General features: G+C 45.9%; 2 protein-coding genes across 6 annotated transcripts; one reads left to right on the top strand and one right to left on the bottom strand.

The window, feature by feature from the left end:
• The first annotated feature begins 183 nt into the window (after nt 1-183).
• stum (stum, mechanosensory transduction mediator homolog) lies at nt 184-6,861 on the top strand. Of its 3 annotated transcripts, none has more exons than XM_062467150.1 (3): nt 184-531; nt 4,903-5,082; nt 6,292-6,861. In XM_062467150.1, exons 1-3 carry the CDS (start codon nt 351-353, stop codon nt 6,321-6,323), a joined length of 393 nt encoding a protein of 130 aa, XP_062323134.1. In that variant the 5' UTR covers nt 184-350; the 3' UTR covers nt 6,324-6,861. The 3 variants fall into 3 exon arrangements, with proteins under 3 accessions (XP_062323134.1, XP_062323135.1, XP_062323133.1); XM_062467151.1 differs by lacking the exon at nt 6,292-6,861 and adding an exon at nt 5,649-6,273; XM_062467149.1 differs by lacking the exon at nt 6,292-6,861 and having other exon boundaries at nt 4,903-6,278.
• A 5,653-nt stretch (nt 6,862-12,514) lies between these two features.
• Nucleotides 12,515-27,085, bottom strand: itpkb (inositol-trisphosphate 3-kinase B). Of its 3 annotated transcripts, none has more exons than XM_062467148.1 (8): nt 26,715-27,085; nt 23,421-24,944; nt 15,657-15,756; nt 15,081-15,294; nt 14,736-14,940; nt 13,741-13,842; nt 13,260-13,331; nt 12,515-12,950 (listed from the first exon to the last, which is right to left on the bottom strand). In XM_062467148.1, exons 2-8 carry the CDS (start codon nt 24,822-24,824, stop codon nt 12,675-12,677), a joined length of 2,373 nt encoding a protein of 790 aa, XP_062323132.1. In that variant the 5' UTR covers nt 24,825-24,944; nt 26,715-27,085; the 3' UTR covers nt 12,515-12,674. The 3 variants fall into 3 exon arrangements, with proteins under 3 accessions (XP_062323132.1, XP_062323131.1, XP_062323130.1); XM_062467147.1 differs by having other exon boundaries at nt 23,421-24,904; XM_062467146.1 differs by having other exon boundaries at nt 23,421-24,907; nt 26,715-27,083.
• Nucleotides 27,086-27,409: the final 324 nt, after the last annotated feature.

Genomic DNA, 27,409 nt, shown 5'->3' with positions numbered 1-27,409 from the left:
AGAGATGGTAGTTTATTCCTCTCACCCTGTCTCTCGCCCTCACATACAATTTTTTTTCTCCAAATGCTGGGACATCTGTCGAGTAGATGGGCTACAATAGCAGTTATAACAAGTCACTGCCTCTTTAAACGCATGGTGTCAACAGTAACTCAGTTCTCTTGTGCTCTCACTCGCAAAACTGGGTAGAAGAGGAGAAGCTTGTGGAGCAAACGCGCTCACACGTACTACAACCGACCACTTAGGCAGTTTTTCACATTTTACCTTGTTACCGTCAAGGTGTGCGCGCTGTGAAGTGGGAAGAGACTGTGAGAAACAGGTGCAAAGTGTGAATATTCTTTAAAAAGCTTGAGATGGACCAGAAAGACACGGAGATGAACGAGAAGGGAGTAACGGTGACCAGTACGACTTCATCCAGTGGAGTTGTTGTTCAAGTGCGCGAAAAGAAAGGACCTCTGCGCGCAGCCATTCCCTACATGCCATTCCCTGTAGCTGTTTTCTGCCTATTTCTCAACACTTTTGTACCTGGACTAGGTAAGGGGATGATTCATGTACTAAGTGCTGGGGAATCTGTCTATCTCAACGCTTTACCATTGTGTGGGTTTAATTGAATGATACATTATGAATCAATATAAAAATATATCAACACATTGAATTGATGTAATAGCGGGCTTGTGACTTGACTGAACGATGTTTGATTTAATTGATGCGCGGGGTGTAGTTTGCCGACGAACAAGCAAGTCTTTCTCTGTTAAATTAGTGAGTAGCCAGTAACAACTGTCAGCGAGGCTCCGGTGGCACAAGCGCATATTTGGAATAAGTTCCCAACCCCAGGGGATGAAGAGCTTGCAGTATCAGAGGCATCTCACTGGAGGGTGAAAGGTCTGGAGGCGAGGGGGTCCTTTTCTCCTCTTCCTCACTTCATGTTGGTAGAGTCTCATCAGATTCATATAATACTCAGTTTTAAATACTGACTGGATTACTGGATTTTTACTTTGGGCTTTTGGATGTCAGTGTAATCCACACACCTCAAGCATGCATAGACCCCTCACCCCCCTCATTCCTACATTCAAATGATTTTCCAGTTCCTCCTTTTTCCTTCTCATTCTTTCATATTCGTTAACTGGCATGAGAGAGTGCCTCCTATGTGTCCAATGGTGTGTGTGTGCTCTCGTGCTTGTGTGTGTGTAGGGGGGGGGGGGGGGGGTCAGACTGATCCACAGATCCTCCCCTGTACCTAATGAGGTCTGTTGTGTCCGAACAGGCACACATCCACACAGTAGTCCTTTTGATATAGACACATCAGAGAAGGGCAGCAAACTCCTCCACTGTTCTTTTCTCTGTCAATTATATCACCTTTATATTTATATTCTTGTAGGTCTCCTTTTTCTCTCTCTCCTTGAGAACCTCTGGGTCTGTCTCCTAATGAGAGGTCCTGCGGTGTCAGTCCTACACATGTTCTGTCTCTGAGGTCAGCGCTGTTTAAGATGTATAAATGCACATGTTATTGATGTCAGTTATTGATTTAGTCACATGTGTCCCTTCCACCCCTGCCTGTGGTCTCTGTCTTTGTTACACATCCCTATGGTGATGTTGAGGTTGACACTGTGTGTGACTGTGTTTATGAGTTCCAAGACCCTCATCAAGAACTGAATACATTTAGTAGTTTTACTTGAAGGAATAACAATGGTGGAATGAATACATTGATGAATAATGAATGGTTGAGGCAGGAGACTCTGGGTGTGGCGCATGACTCCTAGGGTCCCAGCTGGTCTCCTCAGACCTTGGTAGATTAATATCAGAAATGGGAGCTGGAGGATAGAGGAAGAGATGGGGAGGGGATGCAAGAATACAGACCCAAGCGACAGGGAATGGTTGTATCATGGCCACCTAATCTGGTCCTGGCGTATGTTATTATTAGCAGATAGAAATCAGGTGTAGCAGTTGTGGCTTGGTGTGGGGTGAGTGTGTAGAGCGAAATGGCTTCACAGTGAAAACGATCTGGTTTATCATACTACTTTACTGTATACTACTGTACTGTCTAGAATCCAGGTGTTCTTGTAGGTTTGTGTGTGTTTCTGTCTTCTGTCTGAGGCAGCAGCTGAGCGCCAGAGAGAGATGGTGCCATGTCTATTCAAGTGCTTGGCACCAACACAGCGCCAGTCAGTCATGACGACAGCCTGCAGATTCCAGCTCTGGCATGTGTCATCTGCCAAATGATGTTAAATGGAGCCATGTAAATTGCTTGTGGATGCGCCTCCTAATGAAAATAATATATATATTCAAAGATTCCTGTCACGATGGACATAAAAGACATACAACAGCATCAGCAACTACCAATGGCCTACTATTAAAAAGAAACTGTGTGTGTGTGTGTTTGTGTGTGTTTTATGTGTGGATATACTGTAGATCCAATAGTGAAAAGGTCACAGAAGGAAGGAGGCAGTCAAGGATGAGGATGTCTGTTTAGGGTGAAGGAGGCAGCTGGAAGTCCTCCTCTATATATCTGGGAGAAGAGGGATGACAGGGATGAATGAGGGGTAGAAGAACACTGGTGGAGGTTCTCTCTGACCCTAGGCTTTTCAACTGGGTTGAGAAGGATTCTGGAAAAAAGGTACATAGTGACATTTGTGCATGATGCACACACACACACACACACAGAGAGAGAGAGAGAGCGAGAGAGAGACACATACACACGCACAGCCTCCATTGTAGCGTTCTTTTGGTTCTGCTTGTTGCCATGACAGCAGAAATACTACCAGAAGGGTGGTGGAGCCACCAAAGACCTAGGATGAGGGGGAGGAGTGAAGAGGGAGTAGAGGGGGATATTAGAGGAAGGGAAAGAGGGAGAAGAGAGAGGAGGAAGAAGGGAGTATTAGAGCAGGGGAAGGGAGGAGGTAGGGAGGGAAGAGGATAGAGACAGGTTATTGGGTAGTATTAGGAAGGGAATGAGGGAAGGTAAATAGAGGAGTGGCAGAGGAAGGTAGAAGAGGGTAGTGATAGAGGGGGGAGAGAGTAGTGATAGAGAGAGGGGGGAGAGGGTGGTGATAGAGAGAGGGGGGAGAGGGTAGTGATAGAGAGAGGGAGGGTAGTGATAGAGAGAGGGAGGTTAGTGATAGAGAGAGGTTGAGAGGGACAGACAGAGGGGGGAGATGGTAGTGATAGAGAGAGGGGGAGAGGGTAGTGATAGAGAGAGGGGGGAGAGGGTAGTGATAGAGAGAGGGGGGGTAGTGATAGAGAGAGGGAGGATGGCATGAGTTGGCTGAGGAAGGGAGGATGTTATTTGAGGAGATGCTAATTGCATACACTTCATACCATGACTCATTAATTTAACCTCTGTTGAAGTTGTCCATAACAGAAAATTCCGTAATTGAAATTCTGGACCTGCCTTATGCAATTCTCCAAGAGGTTTGTGTACTGTATATTGGGGGTTATGTTGTCATAATTAAGGTAGCTATTATTTTTTTAATTAGCATGTAGCTTTGAGGTTAATTTAGCATTTTGATGGCATGTAGCAATGAGGTTTCAGTAGCATTTATGTAGCATTGAGTTTCATGTGGAAAATTGGTAACATGTAATAAAAAGGTTTATGTAGCAAGGAGGTAGCATGTAACATGAAAGCATGTTACATGCTTTCATATAACATTTTACATGCTTTTCATGTAATCATCTCATTCTCTCACACTCTCATTCTCTGACTCTTATTCTCTCACTCTCTCATTCTCGCACCCTTTCATTCTCTCACTCTCTCATTCTTTCACTCTCTAATTTTCTCATTCATTATCTCACTCTCTCACTATCTAATTATATCACTCTCTCACTCTCTGTCACTCTCTCTCCTGGTGCTTTGCGGTATAATGAGTAATACGTAACACATTGTCTCATAGCATAACACACTCCCAGCCTCTCCTCCCTGGTATGAAAAGGCATCATTATCATCCAGACTCCTGCTTTAGCTCCCTGTCAGAAAGCTGCTTTAGCTCCTCTTGAGAACATGCCTCCATCAATTTTGTTGTATGACACAAATAGGGGAAGAGGATTGATCTGCTTGCTTGTAACCACACATTTGATTGGCCAAACCTATAATGGAATTGTGGCCTGAGTTGAAAAAAAGCTTCTAATTGATTCAAAATGCAGTTTCTAACCTGGTGGGCTGTTGCTTTCGCCCTCCTTCTCTGCCCTCTCTCGAAGCTCCCTCTTGCTCCATGGGGTCTTATAACACATGACTACTCACTCAACATCAATTTGTGTGTGTGTGTGTGTGCCAGTGACGAGTTTGTCCTTGAGCTGGCCCTTTCTAGTGTTATGAATTCAGGGCATGTCTCTAGCACACATTTCAAATCTCTGGTTTGAGTAGGCACAATAGCAACATGACAAACCATCTCCTAACACACACACACACATACACACACTCTAGTTGTCAGGTCAGATGTGTTTTCATTCAGGGAAGTGTAAAAAGGCAGCCTTATGTAGGCCAACATGCTGTATCCATGCTTGTGAAGTTTATATACTGGAACACCAGCATGTTTGAAGATACACATTCACAATAACAAGAATAAACATTACATTGCATTTTTTGTTCATTGACTTGTACTGCTTCCTCCTCCCCAACATATTGACCGTGGTGCTCTGCTATAGGGAATGCTCATGATAATTACAGTGATCAGAGTAATGCAAGGGTACTCTGACAGATGCCTCACCTCCCTCTTTTACTCCACTCACCCCCCTGTCTCTCACACCAACCCCCCCATCTCACACCAACCTCCTTGTCTCACACCAACCACTCCTGTCTCTCTCTCACCAACCCCTCCCCCCCACCACCACCACAACATCAGCAACAAGGTACTGTAGATAGAACTTCAAACACAAGGACCAAACCCCTGACTGTTTGTGTTCTCTCCCCAGGGACGTTTGTGTCTGCATTCACGGTGCTGTGTGGAGCCCGGACAGATCTGCCAGACCGCCATGTGTGTTGCGTGTTCTGGTTGAACATAGCTGCAGCCTTCATTCAGATCCTCACAGCCATAGTGATGGTGGGCTGGATCATGAGTATATTCTGGGGCATGGACATGGTCATCTTGGCCAGTACGTATACCTCAGAACATATCTGCAACACAAACATACACTATACAGGCTTATTGTTGTCTTGTTTGTCTGTTGTCTGTTGAGATTCCTTAACTATATATCTGTGGGTTTCTATGTCTTGTCTTTCTAAACCCACATTTCTTTTCATCATGTATCTATTGTATGTATCCATGTGTATATGTTCTATTTCTCTCTTTCTTCATCTCTCTTCTCATGCCCCGCCCTCTCCTCTCTTCCTCTCCCTCCCGTTGAGACACTAGTCATTGTGATGGTGGAGCAGGGTCTTTTTCCAGGGTGGAGCCCTGGATGTCAGCCTGTGTGTGGGAGTGGAGGACAGGAAATGGTCCCCCTACAACACTGCCAGTTTTCTTCTGCTCTCTCCCTGCTTTTTGAATGTTTTTGAATCAGTGTTCAACGTGTCTACTTCGAACCTTCTTCCTCTACTTTCCTTAGGTTGTGTAATAGATTTGTAATACACATTTTGTGTAATGTGTGTGTAACTGTAGTTTCTCATTATTTGTGTCTTTTCTGTACCTTTTTCTATGCTGCACCTTTATGAACTCAAGTTTCTGAAGGTAGGTATGTGTAGCATCCTAGTGTCCTCACCTTGTGTGTAGCATCCTAGTGTCCTCACCTTGTGTGTAGCATCCTAGTGTCCTCACCTTGTGTGTCGCATCCTAGTGTCCTCACCTTGTGTGTAGCATCCTAGTGTCCTCACCTTGTGTGTAGCATCCTAGTGTCCTCACCTTGTTTGTAACATCCTAGTGTCCTCACCTTGTGTGTAGCATCCTAGTGTCCTCTGTGTGTAGCATCCTAGTGTCCTCACCTTGTGTGTAGCATCCTAGTGTCCTCACCTTGTTTGTAACATCCTAGTGTCCTCACCTTGTGTGTAGCATCCTAGTGTCCTCTGTGTGTAGCATCCTAGTGTCCTCACCTTGTGTGTAGCATCCTAGTGTCCTCACCTTGTGTGTAACATCCTACAGTATATACATCCGCCTGTGTGTGTCACCTAAGCACCTCATGCAAATGTCAGAGGTTGGTTTGCAGCACCTTCCTCGTCTCCATGGTGATTTAGAGGCGCAACAGCACACATCTAATTTGGGAGATTGTGCCCCTGTCCCTGTCCTTCTCTAACCCATCACCATCTCTCTTTTTCCCCGTCTCTCCCCTTCCCTCGCCCTCACCCCCCCCACCCAAACTGTCCCCCAGGTTACAGAGACCAGGTGCCCCAACAGGTGTAAGGCTTGACTTATACCGGTCAGCTGACACCTGGATGTACAGTTGACACCCCCACTCCCACTCTGACCAGACCCCTGGCATCTGAGTGACCCCTTCACAGCAGTGGACAAAAAGTCCCAGGGGGGCGCATCACATGAGGAGACTCACTGCTTCCACCCCAGCCAATGCACTCCCACCCACCCTACCCAAACCAGATATCCTCTACCCCACCCTGCCCAGCCCATCTACCCACTGTAACCATGCTCTTTTCCACCCCGCCTACACACCTTAACCCTGCTGTCTTCCATTCCATCCTAACCCCCTCAAGAGCCCCCCCCCCCCTGTAAAGTGATGTTTAATGGCAATCCAGCTGTACTGTAGCTGTGCTGTAGCGTGCTGTGTACCTGTCAAGACCTGTGCCAGGGTTAGGAGGAACTACGGACCTACCGGGACCTGTGCCAAGGAGGAGAGGAACTATCTACCTGCCAGGACCCTGGCCACAGTTGGGAGGAAGTGAGAGGGAACTCTTTCTCCTCTGTGTGTTTGTGCTTTAAAAAAACTGTTTCTGACAGTGTTCATCTAATATTCTTCTACTTCTAGTGAAGTGTGGAGTGATCTTTAGGACTGTCCACTATGTGTTGTACTGCCTTATAAGGAGTAAATTATATTTTATATGAAGTATTCTGCGATGATACCTCACATACTGTATTGCGTTCCAGCCATGATGATTATATATTAAGACTGCCCTCCTTCACACACACTAACACAAATACCAACAAACACACAAATTCACACACACACACACACACAAACACTAATAGCCACCTGTGTGTTGTGTACTATTTATTGGTTGTTGTTTTGGTTGAACAAATGTTGGTGAGCTGTTCAGTGAAACAGTCTGGTCCAGTTGCTATAGATACTGTCCACTTACATATTAAATGAATGTAATTTTGTACCAGTAATTTTCGCTTCACTGAGGCAACAGTTGCCTCAGTGAAGCATTGTATAAAGGTAGACTTATTCAAAGCGTACAATTTGGTTGTGATTTGTTTTTCATTAAAACAATTCTGTACAGTTAAGTGACTGGATCTTACATAAGTAAATCATTAGCTTCAGTCTAAAGCTGAATGTAAACAACTTGTATTCACATGGGATATAAATAGACCTGGTGAGTTCAGACTGGATGTCCCCTTTTCTAGAGTCTGTCTAAAAGGTGAATTTGTGAGTCTCAAAGTGCCGCTAAGAAAATCTGCATTAACAAACTGACTAACGACTCCCTCTTCCACCCAACCTGTGAGTTTATTAAAGTGCCAATTAGAAAATGGACAAGAAAATATGGACATATTGTGCATTCGGTATTACAGTAATATGTCACATTTTGTCTTTGGTATTGAATGTTTCATAAATCATGGCTGACATATTTATTTAAACTGAACAAGTACAGTGAATGGGACACAGGTAGTGTTAGCCAGTGTGCCAAAGCACAGTTTAAACTGATCAAATAAGATGATGATTGAAAATCCAGATGTACAGGATAATACCTAACTGAAGTGTCACCTAAATAAACTGTGTGGGTAATAACACATTTCACTTTTGTTTTGTGTTTATCTGCTGCCAGGTCATTCTACTGGTCTCCTGTCAGTACAGACTATGTTAGGCTACGTTTGTCCTCCTAAGCACAGCCTTTGTTGAGGTGTTTCTGGTACTTGTAGCCTTGCTGGGACAGCAGTACCTGGACAAAGGTGCCAGTGGGAGAACAGAGCGAGGGAGGTCAAGGGGTTAAGGTCAGAGGGAATGACAGGTCATTAGTTAGGCATAGTAATGGCAGTGGAACCATCCAGTAGCTCACCTCTAAATAATATTAGACAGCATACAGCTGTGTGCTGTTCAGCAAGGCATCCTGATGTGTTTTGGGTTTGCCATCCACTGTACCCTGGAAATCTATATTAGGATATGAACCCATAGGAATATCTACAAGTAAATGGGAATATATACTGTAAACACCAATATAATAAAATGATGTAATGTATTGATTTGGTAGATGCTTTTATCCAACGTGACATATAGGTGGGGATATTAACCTACAACCTATCACTATTTATGCTATATTTATACCACTGTCTCCCAAAGTAAACTTTATTCATTTAAATTAAATAGGCATTAAATATTCACAGCATACAGTATATCCCTTGCATCCATCTGTCCAGATGATGCACCCAATGTTCCAATTTTCAATAGATCCAGTCTATGTTAATTTTTAATGTCCTGACTAATGTAGAAGCTGTTATAGGATGTCAATGTATTCATTCAAAGTGTCCATTCATGTGTATTGTAAATCCACAGCCTTGGTTTTCTCCCTGTGATAAGATTCTACACTGGACATTCTGCCTGCCCCTTCTCCCCATATAAGGAGTTTTTTTTCATTTAGACCAGTGAGTTTCTTCATCTTGCTTTCCCAGGAAGAAACAGCAGAGCTCTAAATTCCATGCCTGATGGTGGGATACCATGGGAAGGACTGTCAGGGCAGCACACAGCAGCCAAGGGGGAGAGGAGCTCAAATGAGAGAGGAGAGGAAAAGCAGAAGCTGTGAGAGGCTAAGAGGAGCAGAGAAAGGGAAGACCTGTTTTTATAAAAGTGCACACTTTCAACAGAAGTATTCATGCAGTTGAAATCCCCGCAGTGTCCCCGAGTGCCTCCTAGATGGCTCACAGGGACTGTTAACTTCTTGTACACACTCCTGTTTATCTTGAGATTGAATCCCACTCAGCTAAAGGAAGTTTCATCCTGTAGTGTCACATTGTGTGCATTGTGAATGGTGGGTTTAGTCGTCGTCGTCCCCCTTGCCCCCTGCAGGTTTCACTCCTGAACTGTTGTTTAAATAACCTTTATGGTTTGAGTCTCTCCCACCCTCCACCCCTGTATGTCACTATCGGTAAAAGGGTCTGGAAATGTTTGCATCTGTGTCTGTATACAGTCTGTGTATCACCTTTGGCCCCTGTCCAAACCTCTCTCCCTTCAAGGTCTGTGTTTCTCAGGCTATCTTCCAGCTCAGGCCAGCCATGACTAAATAAGGAAGTCCTGCTTTGGGAAAAGCACACGCTCACATGCAGGCATTCTTCTCCACCTCAAACAGTGCCTCTCCACACACACTCACTAATGACTGCGTGTATCAGTCTCAGCTACAGGTGCGTAGGTGTGACACAAACACAGGAATGTGAACACTTCTCCTGGGATCTGTAGGGCTGAGGCACACACGTTTGTGGTAGACACAATCCAAATGATACAATATATACTCCTAAAGAACTGCTGCTGTGTTCATCTCTGCCTGCTGTGATCATGGGTGTAGGTAGAATGCCTGAGCTTCCTTCATGCTAACCAATCACAGGTGAGTGGCTGGTGTTACTCCACCTAGTCATTTCTGATTGTACCTTTTACTAAGACATCAGAACACCCAGCTACCTGCCATCAGAGCAATAAGAAATAAAGTGTTTATAGAGAATGTACATTCTATTATTTGCTCTGCTTGCCATGTAGTAGCCTAAGGAAGGTACGTGTTTGATCTGTCACATTGCACTCGGAGCTAGTACTTCTCTGGCTGACAGAGTGAGGATAGGTAGCTAGCTAGCTATGGAACTAGCTCATAAACTGAAAAGGTGTGACATTACTGACTTTTTGTTCTTGATATGTGAAAAGTCAAGTGGGCCATGGTTAGAATAAACAAATATACATTTCAGTCATATTAACAAAGAAGCAAACACACAAACTGAGAAACACGTGGCTACATTTAGTGTTTATGTGCAAAAGTCACATAGAAATAAATATGGTACACGAGTATATCATCAACCTAAGATACTTTGAAGGGAGTTTTCAAAAAATGTACTCTCTAAAATAAAATTGACAAACATCTCTAAATTAAATCATAAAAGAATAGATGAAGTTAAGACTTTAATTAAAATGCGAAACTGTGGAAACAAACCCTTGTTAGGTCTTTTAAGTAACACCACTCAGAGCCAGCAGAGGGCAGACCACTCTAAATTCTCACCACAGCCTGTTCACACAAACCGTACTTCAGTAACATAGACTTGTTGTCCCCAGTTGAAAACTAATACTAAAACTCGACATCTTATCAAGGGTAAATGATGAAGAATGCTCTATTTAGCTAGGCTGTTATGATGTTCTACAACGTGAAGATATAGGCATTCCACAAGTGGAACTCTTGAGACAGCATGCTGACGGTTCTGGGGTTAGTGACTGTAGAATTCAGATGGTACTGGAATTAGTGACTCTAGAACACTGACGGTACTGGGGTTAGTGACTCTAAAACACTGACGGTACTGGGGTTAGTGACTCTAAAACACTGACGGTACTGGGGTTAGTGACTCTAGAATACTGAGGGTACTGGGGTAGTTGGTCCAGGATGCTGGTATCTGTTCACATACTCATAGAAGGAGACCTTATGAGTGTTTGGGAAGTGAGCCGTTTGGGCGTTTAGTTTGCTAGCCTAAACACACTCGACGTAGTCCCACATCTCTCATTTCCTCTGACTGAGAATGTTCAAGTGTTGAGTGACTGAATAGATATCATGATGTACCAGGAAGAGCATCTTTGAAGAAGTACTGTTTAGTCAAACTTAACTTGGCCCATCTGTGGTTTTTTTCCTAAGAACTAAGAGATATTCTCCACCATCATGTGTCACAGGTTAAATCTAGGCTTGGTCCCCTCATTGGTCAGGCTGATCTAAACAAGCAGCTAGAAAAACCTGAGTCAGGCTGCTTCAGTTTGGCTAGCGTGGTCAGGATGCTTGGTCAGGATGCACGATTGGTGCATTTGAAAGTCAAATGTTCATGCAAACAGCCAATCATCTCATGGAGCCTGACAACACGAAGCTGAGCGGGTCAGAAGGATCACAATGGTGTGCTGTCACAGTGACACTATCAATATTGTTAACCCCCGAGGTGTGTTCTAAAGGTGACTACACAACAGCAGTCAGTCTAAGGGGTTGTGTTTGCATCATGACAGAGAGAAACCAATCACTATCGCCAGAGCTATGGTCCTAACCTTCTAAACCAGACAGTGAAACCTGCTGTTATGGTGATGAGGTCACAACCCAGTGTTGTGCTTTTGAGGGGTCACAGCCCAGCACTTCAGTTCTATAGTCTCAACCCAAAGTTCCGGTTCTAATCCAGTGTTCAGATTCTGAGGTGCTAAACCAGTATTAGGGTGAGGCTTTTTCCAGACACACTAGGTCACATTTGACTGAAATTACTTCACACTGAAGACCTTTGTGCTGGAAATTCAGTGCCTCCTCTCCAAATCGTGTTAATTTAAGGCGTCTTCCATTGTCAGGTGGTGCGAAAGGCACTTGAGTCTGTCTGTACTTTACTCAGGCACTGGGATTGATACATGATAGCATCCACATACTGTCTCAACTCTAATCTTCTACAAAAGTATAATTCAACATGAATAGGAAGGAATGCATTCATGGTGATTGAAGGAAATTTGATCTAGGCTATAACATTTCAAACAGTTTGTTGTTTTATAAAGGTAAGAATCGACAGACAGCTGAATCCAATCCCACAGGCCTTCAGTTGTTTGCCCTTTCATTCAAGGTCAAGCACCTTAGTCATTGTTGCAGCTCATATAAACATTATCATGTTACAACTTTGACAGAGCTACGTGTTCAAACATATTAGCTAAGACTACATTTACATGAACAAGTCCCCTACATAATATAAACAATAGACTACAATCTCCAGAAAGTGTTAAAACCGGTTGCAGAGGAGGGTCTATAAGCAATGGTCCAATATAATTGGACCAATAAGATCATCCCATAGGCTAAGGTCTGAACCTGTAGCCACACACTAAGGAACCTCTCGGCTACATTCTGGACCAATAGCATCACAGTAACTGTACAGCTGTATGTACAGAATCTACATGTTAACACACACGAGTAATCATGCGACACCTCAGTCATCCCTGGGGACTATCAGTCTGTCTTCATGGTGAGGATGGAGGGGTGGAGAACATGAAGGACAGAAGGGGAGGATAAAAGGGGTCTCTACTCTAGGGGCAGAAGGGGGTCAGCAGGGTCAATAATGGTGTAGTAGGTCTGGGGTTAGGATGTCCTCATGTGGAGGGGCCAGGTGTCAGTGTTACCCTCATATGAAGGGAACAGGGTTATCCTGATTTCAGAGAGGTCAGGGGGGTCAGAGAGGTCAGGGGTCAGGATATTCTAATGTGGAGGGGTCAGGGCTCAGGATATTCTCATGTGGAGGGGTCAGGGCATCCTCATGTGAGGGGGTCAGGGCTCAGGATATTCTCATGTGGAGGGGTCAGGGCATCCTCATGTGAGGGGGTCAGGAGTCAGGATATTCTCATGTGGAGGGGTCAGGGGTCGGGGCATCCTCATGTGGAGGGGTGAGGGAATTAGACACAGCTGTGTTCTCAGAGTTGGTAACCATGGAGGTGATGATGTCTATGAGGTTGTCGAGGCCATGCAGGTAGCCGTCCTCGCGGTTCCCCTCCGCCCAGGTGGCCCTATGGCTCAGCTCCTGGCCCTCTGCCAGGGGAGTCGTCTTCCCAAAGTCAATCATCCACACCTTGGCCTGCTCACGATGGTCATGGACGAACAGCAGAGAGCTGCCAATCACCTGGGAGGGGAGAGAAAGAGAGAACAGAGGCAACGACAGAAGAGAGGTGAGGAAATGGGTTAATCTGTTCTATTGTCTGTCTCCACCAAGGTACTCACACTCCAGACACTCTTCTGTCTGACCACATAGCTTCCAGGGGCCTAACCTCATTTCCTGTTTGGAAGACCAACATCCTGTGCGGGCTTGGTGTTTGTGTGTTTGAGGGTCTGAGTGTGTGTTTATGTGTTTGAAAGTATTGTGTTTTCTGGCTCAACTCTCAACTGAGAGAGACAGAGAAACAAGGAGAAAGAGAGAGAGAGCAGTTTTCACCTCATGAGTTTTGAAGAAGGGAGATATCTCCAGCGTATCCCTGATTTCCTTCAGTCTGTCCAGATAGCACATCTACACAACACAAACAAGAAACAATTTCAGCCATTCACAACCACTCAGCCAAGTCAGCAGCTGGGTCCAGTTCAAGTATTTTATTATCGCTAACGACAATTGACACATTCAATGTTTCCCCTTAGATACATATGAAAAATATATCCATACTGTATATGCACTCATGCAGGCTCACAGCACTGTATAAACAAATTGGAGTGTGTGTTATCCTTGGACTTTTTGAAAGAAGATAAACACACTGCAGGCTGTGGAATGTAGTTGAAATTTGGTTTCACAGTTCTGTTTTTAGAACCCCCCAGAGATTATCCCTGCCTACCCTGTGACCTCACTTCCTGGGGAAGTCCTCTTAGCCCCGACTCATAGGGAGTCCTACACATACACACACACACACACACACACACACACTTACCAGGATGTTATGGTTTCCTTTCACAAAGTCCTGGAAGGCCCCTGTGACCTGCTCTCTAGTCTTGGTCTTCTTAAAGTCTCTGTTCACTGTTCCATCCTCCTTCTGATCACAAGACAACAAAACACAGACCACATTCAGTCAACGGTCTAAACTCTGAGTGTGTGTGTGTGTGAGTCTCGGTCAGCCATCTGAGTCTTCTATGGCCTTTTCCAGGGGAGGGAGAACGAGGGGAAACTCCAAGCTCCACATGCTTCACTGCTACCTCCTCTTCTCCTCCTCCTGCCACCTCCTCTGCCACCCCCTGCGTCTCCTGTCCCAGGCCACCCCCTCCCTCTCCTCCTCCTGCCACCTCCTCTGCCACCCTCTGCTTCTCCTGCCCCAGGCCACCCCCTCCCTCTCCTCCTCTGCCACCTCCTCCTCCTCAACCTCCTACATGCCCAACATGGTTTCCCCCAGGACAGTATCTTGTGAGGGCTAAACAAGGTTAATCCCATGACCAGGGGAACAGAGGATTGGGTTCTGCTCTGACAGTTTCCAAACGTGGTCATCTGCCTCAAGCCGACCCTGCTGTTGCTACTTCTGTCTTGAATCTATTACTGTCACACGGTATGTGTGTGTGTGCGTGTACAGGGGGAGTGGGGCAGAAGGACAAAGAAAGAGAGAGAGGGATGGAGGAAGGAAGGAAGAAAAGGGCGGGGGTGAGAAGAAAGACAGGACAGTGTGCACGATTATTGTAGCCACGTCGGGGCCTGATGTTATTGGCTATAGAAGTGCCACACACAGACGTCAGGGATGACAGAAACACACACAGAGACACACACAAACACAAGCACAGACGCACACACACACACACGCCTAGACACACACGCGCGAAGAACATACAATGCGTACGGAGACGGGGGTCTCCCCTCTTACCTCTCCATCACACACATGCACACCGTAACACGTTCACACACCCACCCACACACACACACACACACACACACAGCCCTCACCTTGATGCCCTCGATCCTGAAGCCCAGTGTGGCGGTGGAGGAGATGGTCTCCCGCCACTGCATGTACCTGGGCTTGGTGACGGCCTGCTGCCGGCGCTCCTCCGGGGTGGGGGCCTCGGGGTCCACCTCCACCATCTTGGCGTACATGTCCTCCCTCAGGCTGGGCTTCTTCCGGGCCTTGGTCAGCTCCTCCTCCAGGTACGTCCTGAGGGGAGAGGCACCGCGGCTCTTCACACGTTTCGAAGACACTTAAACGTGTGCGTACGCGCCGGCAGACGCGCGTCACGGACACGCGCGCACACAGGACAACAGGGAGTGAAGAAGAAAGAGGGTGCTTCTGCTCACCTGACTCCCATCTTACAGTCCATGACACAAGGCAGGTCGAACTCAGCCAGCAGGTCGTCCATCTGGTTGTACTTCTCCCCGTCCTTCTCCACGTCCCCGTGATAGGCCGGGATGTACGGCCGCAGCACGTCCCTCATGAGCCAGTCCAGGCAGCGCTGCTCACAGTCACAGTGCTTCTTCAGGATACGCCCGTTAGCCCCCGCCTTGAAACTGCCTGGAGGGAAACCAGGAGGCTGCTGAAAACCACAGAGACTCTCCCCTATCCTAACTGTCAGGTTTAGAACATTCTGGAATGGAACCAGAGAATCCCCAGATTTAGGTAATTCTTGAAAATTGCTAGACAACCCCCAGGTTCAGTACATTCTAATATTACCATACTGTAACTCTCGGATTTTGTCATTATTATAGACATTTGTATACAGATAAAACAAGTGCCACAGATGATTGTTAGAGCAATATAACTCTAGGCTGCATGCATCATTTACTAAACAGAATCTTAAGTGAAAGTCTGTGTGTTTTTTCCAACAATAAACAATACATGCATTCAACCAAAGAGCAGTCCTTCAAAGGTAATACCTGCATGCCCTGCAAGCTGTATCCATGGATACTTCTTCTTGAATGACATTACAAAGGGGGACCAGTGGACCATGTTTTTGATCTTCTTCCATGATTTGTGCTGTGGACACACACACACCTCAACATTTAAACCATAAATAATGCTTTGGGATTTTTCACCATCACCTTTCACCTGTTTATGTGTGCTAAGACCTATTTCACTGTTGGAGCAATGAGTTCACACTTCCTGTTTAACTATAAACTTGTTTGTCTATTCAACAGAGAGAGTGAGATATAAGGGGAGAAAGAGAGAGAGAGAAACAGAAAGAGAGCTCTTTAATCTTTCCTTCTGGCAGAGCCTGAACATTCTCCACTGCTTTCTCCAGGGGGAACAAGGGCTTCCCCTCGGCGGCCAGGATAACCTTCGCACACACACACACACAAACCCCCCCCCCCCACACACACACACACACACAAACCCACACACACACACTTTGTACACACTGTGCTATCAGTGGGCTCTCACTGTTCTAGGCCATGGCACAACATGAACTATGGGTCTCCCTCACACACACACACGACAACCATGCACACACACACTGCTGTTTTGGCAAACACAAGAGTGAACGGTGCCTGTGACTAATTTTAAGAGGCCCTCTCAGTAATAATAATAAGATTAGCCTTGAGAGGACTCAAGCGTAGCCGGGAAATCCCTTGCACTCTTCGTCATTCGGCCTTCGTCAATTCCCCTCAACCACAGAGCGACTTTTAAGGCTTTTCTCTGAGCTGTCCTCCCTACATGGAGGTTTCAGTGTTATCTACCTCAGGAATATGAGCATGTCTGGGCAGGGTAGGAGCTGCATGGGAGGAGACAGGGAGGGGGAGATGGTAGGAGGGGAGATGGAGAGGGAGATGGTAGGAGGAGAATGAGGGAGGGGGGGATGGTAGGAGGAGAATGAGGCAGGTAAGAAGGAGAAGAAAAGGAAAATAGAAAATCTTTCCAGCGAAATAAGGTTTGACTTATAACTCATGACAGTTTCTATTTGAGTTGGGTTATAGTTACAAATACTACTGTTACTGTTGGGTTAGCCTGGTTAGGCTTAGCCAGGTTAGGATTGATGTGCTGGGGTTAGGTTTAGCCAATAGTTAGGTTAAGGAAGGTGGGTTAACATTGTTAGGATTGATTACATTTGGTTAAAGGATAGCTGTAATTAATAACATTTAGCTTAAGCAAAGGAGAAAGGCAGAGATGCAGAAAGATGCTCCAGTATAGAGACATAATTGCACACACACAAACACACACACATACACTGAGGGTATTTCCCCTGCATCCCCGGGGATCATGGGGATAGTGGAAACTCAATGTCCCTTAGGGTCACCCAGAACTTTCCCTCAGATTATACACACACACACACACACACACACACACACACACACACACACACACACACACACTGAACACATTGTGTACACACACACAGCTTCAAGAGACATTGTTATCCACTCATGCTTGGTTGCATGCTGGTGATTCTCCACTCATGGTGAGACACAGAAGGAGAGAAAGAGACAGAGATTTTTAGAGAGACAGTGGAGACGGAATCAAGACAGAGAAAGAGAGACATAGAAAGAGAGAGAGCGAAAGAGAGAGAGAGAGAGTTCCACAGCAGAGAAGTTCTAGAGATGTTCGGAGTTCCAGAACTTCCTGTAAACCCGACCTCCATTCATCTTCAGCTCCAAAACATTTAGTGACATCTTCTCTCTATTCACATGTAATGGTTTATAGGAGAGGAAAGGGTTTGAGGGTGTGTAAGTGTGTGTGTGTCTGGCGTATATCAGGGTAGCTGATGTGAGACAGAGGCTGTCAGATGGAGGAGCTTGGTCTTGGGCCGCAAGCGCTTAAAACCCCATCAGTAACACACACTACACACACCCACGTACACAAATGCACATACAACTGCACACACACATGCACGCACCTGGTGATGGGACACCAATGTCGGCTGACGGTGAAGGCGCCGAGGTGGGTGTGTGTTTGTGTGAGGGAGTAAATGCAGCTAAACCCGCCAGTTATAGGAGGCAGCAGGAGAGAGAGAAAGAGGATGGAAACAGAAGAGTAGAGACAGGAAGAGGCAGGAGGACAGGAACTCTACAGGGACTCTACATTCCTTTATCAGTGGACAAGAAGAGGATTGAACTCAGTGCTTCAGACATGCTAAGCTCTAGCACTGAGTTACATTCCCATGTACTACATCATCATCATCATCATCACCAGGTAGTTTATTATAAACAGCCCCAACCCTTTTATACAGTATTTTATCATAAACAGTCACTGGTTGATCTCTAGCTCTAAAATCCAATTCAATCTTTAATGGTATGTCTAATGCCTCCTCTACTGGTAGGCTATATTTAATGGCATCTGCGATGCTACTACTAATGGTATCTCTAATGGTATTTTTCAACTCTATCTCTAAGACCGTTCTACAATGTATCTCGAATGCTACTTCTACTGCAGAGCAGAGCTGTTACGGTACCTTGGAGGCTCTGAGGAAGACGATGGTAGACGTGCTGATGAAGGCCAATGCAGGGACTAGCAAAGCCCACATTCTGGAGAACAGGAAGGCCATGCTGGGCCAGGCTGGCCTGGTCTACACTAGGATTGGAGCTGGTCAAAACACGGTGGATCCAGATCCCTAGCTTTCTACCTCTACCCCTGTCTAGTCAGGTCCTATCGACTCCCTCTCTCCTGTCCTCTCCTGTGGAGCACATAGGTAGACAGGGAGAGGAGGGCTAAGGGTTCAGAGTCAGACAGCCGGGTTCAGACAGAGGGCTGGCCAAACACCACATGCTCATTTGTTTGACAAAGACTGGACAACAAAATCAGGGCCATGCATGCAAATGATCTGGTGGACCAAAGACACTTAAGATGGTCAGACAAGCAGGCAGGAATAGGGACAGACAGACAGACATGCAGGCAGATAGACAGTCAGATGGATAGACAGACAAACAGATAGACAGGAGGCAAGCTGAAATACATCCAGAAAGACCATTAGATGCATAGACAGGCATGGACACAGGCAGAGGAACAGACAGACAGAAGTAGTTATGTAATAGACACTAGATAAACAAAATTGCATACATATAGGGGTTGGTTATCCTGCGTTTCTTCTGATTGGTTTAATTGTCACTACATCCATAAACTTATAAAGTAAACAGTGGCTCTGATGGCAGTGCCACCCTCCTCCTTCCACACACACACACACCCTTGCGCACATAGATATGCACACACTGGCCAATCCCAGTATCTGCAACTCAACGCCAACATGGCAGGTTTTTGTTTACCTAGCCTAACATCATGTATTTCCATAAGGAGAAGCAGTATTTGCATGACTATGACTCTTGACTCTTGTACTCTGCTCAGGTTTATTGTAATATGATTGCTAGCACTAGCTGGCTGGCTAGTTGTCTGCCTGCCTGCCTGCCTGCCTGCCTGCCTGCCTGCCTGCCTGCCTGTCTGTCTGTCTGTCTGTCTGCCTGTCTGTGTCTGACAATTTGCCTGTCTGCCTAGGCCTGTCTGCCTGCTAGTTTATTGTGTGACATTTACAATTACACAGTGCTTCAGAACTGGGAAACCACTTAATGGTTTAAACCATGATGCCACTTAAAGCCAGTCAACACTATGTTCATAGTAAGTCTAAATACCAGTTTCACACTTGCCTACAGTACGTGCGCACACACTTACACTGAAACACACACACACACACTATCTGAAACCACAAGACTTTCCTACTACCGTCTCCACCACAATGCATTCTGGGTATTTTCTCACAAACTGCTAAATGTTTTTTCATGTCACTGTGTGTGAGAGTTTTTGGTGTCCAGAGTGAGTGTTGTTTGTTATCCATTAGGTTTTAAGAGGCTGGTCAGTGCTGTGGTCCCATCACATGACGTCTGGGTCACAGGAACCTACAGCGGTTCTCACTCCTCTGTCCTAACTCACTGAATTAGACTGCTGTATGAGAATCACATGTCTTCACACACACACACACACACACACACACACACACACACACGCATACAATGCAGCTATGTTTCCTTGCTCTCTATGATGAGTTTGTATTCTCTTAATTTTGCCATTGTCTGTGTTATACCGTGTACTATTATAGCTGTGTGTGTGTGTGTGTGTGTGTGTGTGTGTGTGTGTGTGTGTGTGTGCGTGTGTGTGTGTATGTTGGAGTGTGTGTGTGTCAGCATCATATCTCTTCCAGGCCAGGCGGACAGGCTACATTGTGCTATTGTTCTGATACAGCCCAGCAGCTATATCTAGCATCAGAGAGGAAAGGGATGCCACTGTATGTGTGTGTTGTATGTGTGTGTGTGTGTGTGTGTATGTATGTTGATGATCTCTGTGTCTATTACTGTAAATAAAATACAAAATATTTCTCTCTCTATCTCTCTCTCTCTTTCTCAACCACTCCTCCACCTTACTGCTGTTGTTAAAGTTTCCACTCTGAACTAAGGGGGAGGAAGTGGGTTTTAACCCTCGCTGAGCTGCAGGAAGACACGGGCTTGGCCACAGTATTTTCCACATCTGCACTCTTGAAAAATTATTTTAAAAAAAGAAAAAAAGAAACGTAGACTGAAAGAAGGACAAAGATCTTCTGACGATAGCAGAGAGTTTCCACTGGCCCAGGTCAGAGGCTGTGTGGAGGTTGGACAACTACATTATCCCATCTTATTATATTATATTTTATACAATATTCTTTTCTGTCCTGTCTTATTTATTCTGCCCAGTCCTATCCTCTCCAATTCAGCACTATTATTGTATATTATGTTGTATTATTCCATGCTCTAGTCATCAGAGTAGATTCTGAATAGAGAATTATTTCGAACCTGCTGGCATTACTACCCTAAATACACATGCGTATGCAAGCTCCTGTTTTCAGATGAATACGGGAGATACCTTGTGCTTAGCCAACTGAAAAATATGTAATCATCTTCGGTCAGTGCGTAAATAAAAAAAAATGATATACTAAGAAGATAAGAGACTGGCACACCACAGAAAACACATATTCCAACCCTTTACTTCATTGTTCATTATCTACATAGCTCAAAACCTTCAGCTAGATGTAAATTAACATCAACTCTAATCTAGCCTAGGCATAAAAACAAGGCTCCTAGCACCTTGTGGAGTTGCATCAAATTCCCCTTTTTTGCTCTGTTAAATTGCTGCACCAGTCCACACTTGACCGGTGGGGATCTCATTCTATTATGACTGTAACTGTTAGCTGCTCCTGGCATTCTCTAATCCCTGCTCTCCTCTCTCTGTCCCCCCCCACACACATCCCTTGTGGTGTGGGGGGTTTGAGTTGTCAGCACCTGCCTGGTCGTCGGTCAGCCAACGCTGGACCTGGTCGCGAGTCTCCCGGTCCTGTCCTACATCTATAAAGTTGAATAATGGATTTTGGTGTTTTAAAAACCCATCGACACTGTATGACTATGTTTAGCCTGTGTTCTGCTCCTCTCTCTTTTTCTCCTGTTGAGAGTTTTTGGGGGTTTTTTCCTTGTCTTCCTTGAGGGTTTAGGTTGGTTGAGGGGCAGTTCTATGGGCATATGTGAAGCCCTCTGTGACATGCTTGCGTGTAAAAAGGGCTATACAAATAAATTTGATTTGTCTAGACCAGTAAACACACCAAGGTCTATTCTAGCTAGTCCCTTTAAGGCGAGAGACAGAGGGAGAAAGAGAAAGAGGAGAGAGAGAGAAGAAGATAGAGAGGTCACAGAGAGAGAGAGAGAGAGAGAGAGAGAGAGAGAGAGAGAGAGAGAGAGAGAGAGAGAGAGAGAGAGAGAGAGAGAGAGAGAGAAGAAGATAGAGAGGTCAAAAGAGAGAGAGAGAGAGGGAGAGCGATGGGGGGGAGGAGTTCATTGGTGCTTTCCCCTCAGTGGCTAACCTAGCAAAATAGGCTCCCTGCACCCAGCTTGGGCCTGCCTCTCACACACATACGCGCACGCACATGCACATTTAGACAAACAAAAGGGGAGGGGAAATGAAAAATGTTACACTTCCTGTCTCATGCACAAGAAAGCGAGGCCCTCCGTGTTCTCCTTACACACACACACACACACACCCTGCAAACCCCAGCTGTTTGAAACATGCCTAGTTTGACGTCAGGCTGTTCCTAGGCAACAGGCTACAGTGGTGGGGTTAGATTTTCCATTGCTCTGCAGCAACAGATCTTTACACAGCTAAGCATGACCCAACACTGCTTGAGTGTGTGAAAAGAATGTGTGAGCGTGTAAGTGGGATTTGTACTGGATGTAGAGTATGTGTGTGTGTATATATGTTTGTTTGTGTATGTGTGTGTGTGTGCAGGTTTGTGTGTGTGTGTGCGTATGTATCCTTGCATATTTTGCAGAACAGCAAGGGTTCAAATGGCATGCCACTGAAGGGTGAAGAGAAGGCTTGTCAAGTACTTTAGTTCTCTAGTCGTCTAAACTACATTGGTTTTCTTGAAGAAATGTCAAATATTTCAACACTATGCAGTTTTCATATATAAATGTGTGACTCATGCCATGTGTTTAAGAGCAGGCAACACCTCAGGGAGCGTTAGGTGATAGTGTTAATGGAGTCTGAGACCTGAGACCCCTCCCCCGCCTGCTGTCTCCTGGGGAGCTGGGGTGCTACACATAGATAGGGTACCTAGGTCTGGGTGAGCATCAAATGAATCGGCTAGCTAGGTCTGGACGAGCATCACATGGATCGTCTAGCTAGGTCTGAAGGTGCATCAAATGGATTGGCTTACTAGGTGAGGTCTGTGTGAGCATAATGGATCGACTAGCTAGGTCTGGATGAGCATCACATTGACTGGCTAGCTCGGTCTGGATGAGCATAACAACGATCAACTAGCTAGGTCTAGATAGTCAACACTTGCATCTGACACTGGTGCTATCACAGCACTGAGTTAGTCGGTTGATTGATAAAGGTGCGTCCACAACCAAGGCTTAGTTAGTAACACACACAAGTGCACAAGTGCACAACTTAAAGTATGTTACAGAAACATTTAGCTAGTAATGTTCCATAAAATAAGATCAGTTTCATGCCTAGTAGTGACAGACACAACCACCACACACAAAGCTGCTTTATATTAATACAAAGTTAAATCAAGACTAAAACATTTTATGTTCTGTAGTCCAAAGCTTCAGAATGGACACAGAACGGATACTTAATGTTGCAAATTTATTTTGTTATTTTGGGTTGGCTGTTTATATATATATTATTAGTAGAGATTAATTTGTTTCTCTAACAAATTAGTTTCTCTAAAACAGAATCCCCTCATTTAAAAAACAGATCCCCCTGTCTTTACAAACCCCTTCTGTTCTTTGAACAACTGCCAGTGGCACCATGGTTTAAGTGTTGGAGTACAAGTGTGAATACACTTGTACTCCAACTGTGGGATACACAAGCAGCTTTGTTGGAGAGAATGTCAACAGTTACTCATAGAGAACGACACAAAAGTGCTGAGCAACAAAGAGCCAGGAGTCTCTTAGTGGGGCTTCCTAGATGGCAAGTCTAGTAGTGTTGCAACAGTGTAGTGTACTCAGAGACTTCTAGGGTAGTGTTGTGTTGTGGTGTAGTCAACACAACACAACACTGTTGTGTACATTACACAACAGTGTAATGTAATGTAATGCAGTATGGTATAGTGTAGATCAGGGTAATGTAATGTAGTGCCGTTTCGTGTAGTGTTGTGAAGTGTAAGGTTTCAGAGTGGACAGTGGGGTACTCACAGCTCTTTGCTGGGTGTTGAGCAGGGCAGGCACGAGTCCCTCAGTCCTCTCCGGGTCACTGGAAATGTCATCTTCTGACTCCTCCCAGGACGAGGAGAAACCAGTGGAAGAGGCTGAGGAGGAGGAGAGCTTCCTGAGGGAGCGAATGGAGCGGGGGCTGTGGCCAGGGCTTGGGTTGGGACCGGGGCTGGGGCAGTGGCCGGTACTGGGGCAGGGCTGAGGCTGGCCAGATACCCCTGCATCAGGGCCCTCTGCTGGGGCTTCCATCCCGTGGAGGGTGACTATAACGGCAGGAATGGTGGGGGTGGAAATGCTGGGGATGGGGGTGGAGAGGCTGGGGGTGGAGGTAAGGGTGGAGAGGCTGGGGTTGGGGGTGGAAAGGCTGGGTGTGAAAGTGGAAAGGCTGGGGGTGGAGGCAGACCCCAGTTCCAGGAGGCGGCCCTTGTCACCAGTCCAGGCCAAGGTGCACTCTGTCGGGTAGGTTTCCGTTGGCTCTTCTCCTGCTGGCTCTCCTAGACACGTCTTGGTCTGGGGACCTCCTGGCTGTTGTTCTCTCTCCCCTCTGCCTTCTCTCTCCTCCCCCTCCTCTGTCTCCCACCTGTTCTCTCCCCAAGGTAGAGAGCTGCCAGTTAGTGATGTGCTCACAGAGGAGTGGCTGTTGTGACTCCTAGCAGAACTGAGCCATTCAGTCTGACATCCTCCTGTTCTGTTTCCAGTCTCGCTGCTCACCTCCCTATTTAGCTTAGTCCTGCTGCTCTTGTCTCCTTCATCCCCTCTCCATGCCCCCCTCCCATTGGGAATCCCCAGGAATGGGCTGTCCCTGGACTGGGGGCTGGGCGGGGCTTGGGGCGGGCCTAGGGCAGGGCTGAGTGTTTGGGGGGAGGAGCCAGTTCTGCGCGAGGGTCTGGGACTACGCTGCAGCTCTGCAGTCTGCACCTGGGCTCTGAGACCGGAGATCTGAGCCTCGAATAGACCCACCTTCTTTATCACCTCCACGTTCTGCAGCTGCCGGCTTATCTGGAGGGCCTGGACGGACCTCCGTGCCTGCACCTCCCCGTTGGCCTCCTCCTCCCCTGCCCCTCCTCCTCCAGAGCTCAGCCGACGCACACGGTTGCCCACCATCACCCCCAGGGTGTCTGGCCGGCGGCCAGGGGAGCAGGCACGGGGGCTGGAGGGGGTGGGTGAAAGGGTGCGAGGGCTGGGGGGGCCAGAGGAGGGGGGAAACACAAAGGAACCTCCACTGGGGCTGAGGCTGGCAGGGCTGTAGGGGCCTCCACCTAGCAAGGGGCAGTATGTAGAGCGGTCGGGCACCGGCAGTACCGGCCGGCCAGAACGCGGACAGCTCTCACTCTTCAGGTTGTTGGTGTTCATCATGATTAGAGTGTTGAGGGCATACGCTGCCATAGTAGCCTGCTGGCTGAGCAGGGGCCCATGGGGGCCCTAGTCCTGGTCTGGTCTGGGGGTCCAGGAGCCCACCATGGCAGCTGCTGTGGGGGAACACATTAAGGATCTGAGGTGAGGTCCCTTACAGGAAGGAAGAGGTGGAAAGGCACAGGCAGAAAGGACAGAACAAGTGCGTTAGATACCACAGAAACCACAGAGAGAGAGACCAAAGAGAGACCAGAAACCACAGAGAGACCAGAGAGAAACCAGGGAGAGGTCAGAGCTGTATGTGTCCGTGTTTGGGCTGTTCTATAAATCAACAGGAGAGAATCCCTGACCAAGGTCAAATTCAAGACCAAGGCTGCGGATTGCTGGTGTTTGGAAAAGCATCCCACAAACATGCAGCAAGAAACCAAGCAACTTAGTTACCTCGTTAGGCAAAAAAAAAAGTCTTGGAATGTTAGCCTTGATCCCTGAATCAGACTGATAGAGTGGCATTCCCTGTATTAGTGACAGTCTAAACAGTCAAAGCTGAAACCTAAGAACTAAATAAACAAGAATCTCCACAAGAAAGAATTTCTAGAGTTTCTAAAGCAAACCTAATGTTCAGGTCCTTAGTTGGAGAAACACTGTTGGAGCAACTGCGTTGAAGCCAAGCAGCATCAGCGCTGATCCACAAATTCCACTATTACACTATATAACACTATAACACTACATATCACACTATAGCACTACATGTTATCCAAATTGTACTAGGCTAAACATTCAATGATATACAACAGACTATACTACATACTCTAAGAAAGAGGAGCCTTAGTTGAGGTGAAGCATGTGAAAACCTGGGGTGAAGGTGAGGGAACTCCAAAATAGCTTATCGGACAACATGGTAGAAACAATTCTAAACTGCTCAGACTGAGCAGACTTTGTGAATTGTATATGCAATCTATGCATTCTACCAGGATTTGGCTTATTATGTATATGGCTTCTTGACAATGCCACACATATTCTCTAAGACAGGGCTATGCTTGTTGTGTCTATGTAGAAAAAATGCATGAAATGCCACAAATACCATAACATAACACTATAGGCTAAAGGCCAACACAGTAAGAAATGCTTTGGGTCTAGCTTAAGTCATTTGGGAATTGGATTCCTCTCTTCAAGGAAATTCTCTTCAAAAGAACTGTGGTGTCAGTTAACAGGTGCATTAGCCCCATACACACATCCATGCACTCACACATCCACAGTGGGGGGCAGATAGTAGAGTGAACTGGGGGCCTTAGGATTGGCCTGGATGTGCTTGTACGCTAAACTTAAATATTAGTTTGAATTCCTGTTATCTTTAAAATACCATGATGTCTTCTGCACATGTTAGGGTTGAGGAAACAAGAGTTTTAACTCGATATTCTGGATATGCTACACGCCCACAGTACAATTTTTTTACTATGTTATAATGCCTGTTGTCAGGATTGGTAAATTCATCGGGCAAAAGAAACGGCATTATTAATCAGTAACAATGTTTGTCATAACAATTTTCATCAACTCGGGATGTAGCGCTGATGGAAGTGCCATAGGCAAACGGATTGCCTTGATACACATGTGACAGTTTACAACCATTTTGCAGATATTCTTCAAAAAGTGTAGTTTTGAAGTAAAGGTATTTATTATCACCTGCCTGTTTCGTTGTCTTTTGAACTGAAACTGCTGCTTTGTTTCTTCAACTAAATCAGTTGGCTAAATGTCTACGTTACCACTACAGCAGCATACAACACAATGTATTCACAATTTATAGTGAATGGGCATGGGCAAAGGTGGACTATTATAGTTTGAATGTAGGTCCCTTTATAGAAAGTTCAATGCTTTTCTAAAGAAGTCAATGATACTTAAGTTTGAAAATGAAAATAAGAGTCTCACCTTAGTCAGTTGGGTAACCGACACCCATCCGTCGCAAATACAAATTCTATCGTTTGATTCAGAATACACGCCTCGAAGACTTTGGGCATTCCGTCAGAAGCTGAAGCAGTCCAGGCGCGTCTCTAACTTCTTTTGAATTATCGTTGAGACTTTACATAGTTTAACACACCAACAAGTTATCCACGAACGGAAAAAGCCCACTGGTAGAACTCTTTCTGTAATTAAATTAAGTTTAACCTTGTCCTTTGAGTATCCAGAAGGCGTCATCCGCACATCGTGCGAGCTTCTCAGTAGGCTACTTCGCTCCGCCGTAGTAAAACATTTGTGTTTGCGTGGTGTTGTTCTAAAAGCAGGAAGAACGTCGTACAGACAGTCAGTGACTCGCAATGCGTACCAACAAGCTTTTTTTTTTCTCTCAGTTGCCTCACAGGAAAGAGAAAAACTCAGTGCGCACCCAGCGCAGAGGAAACGTCAGCGAGGTTGTCTAAATGGAAAAGCATCCCCCCACACCACAAAGTAGGCTACTAATAACAGCACCCTAGTAATAATAATACAAAATGGGTTAAACATTACTTTAATTTAAACCAGAACGGATAGCAAAACACTGGGGCACATCAACACACCGCAATATACTGCATTCAGTTTGCAAGGGGAGTGTTGGCTTTCCACATGTCATCATGTTTACACAACTTCAT

This window comes from Osmerus eperlanus, chromosome 8, assembly GCF_963692335.1.
Source record: "Osmerus eperlanus chromosome 8, fOsmEpe2.1, whole genome shotgun sequence".
Classification (NCBI taxonomy): domain Eukaryota; kingdom Metazoa; phylum Chordata; class Actinopteri; order Osmeriformes; family Osmeridae; genus Osmerus; species Osmerus eperlanus.
The sequence above is the reverse complement of the archived record's forward strand: the minus strand, read 5'-3'. Positions and strand labels throughout refer to the sequence as shown.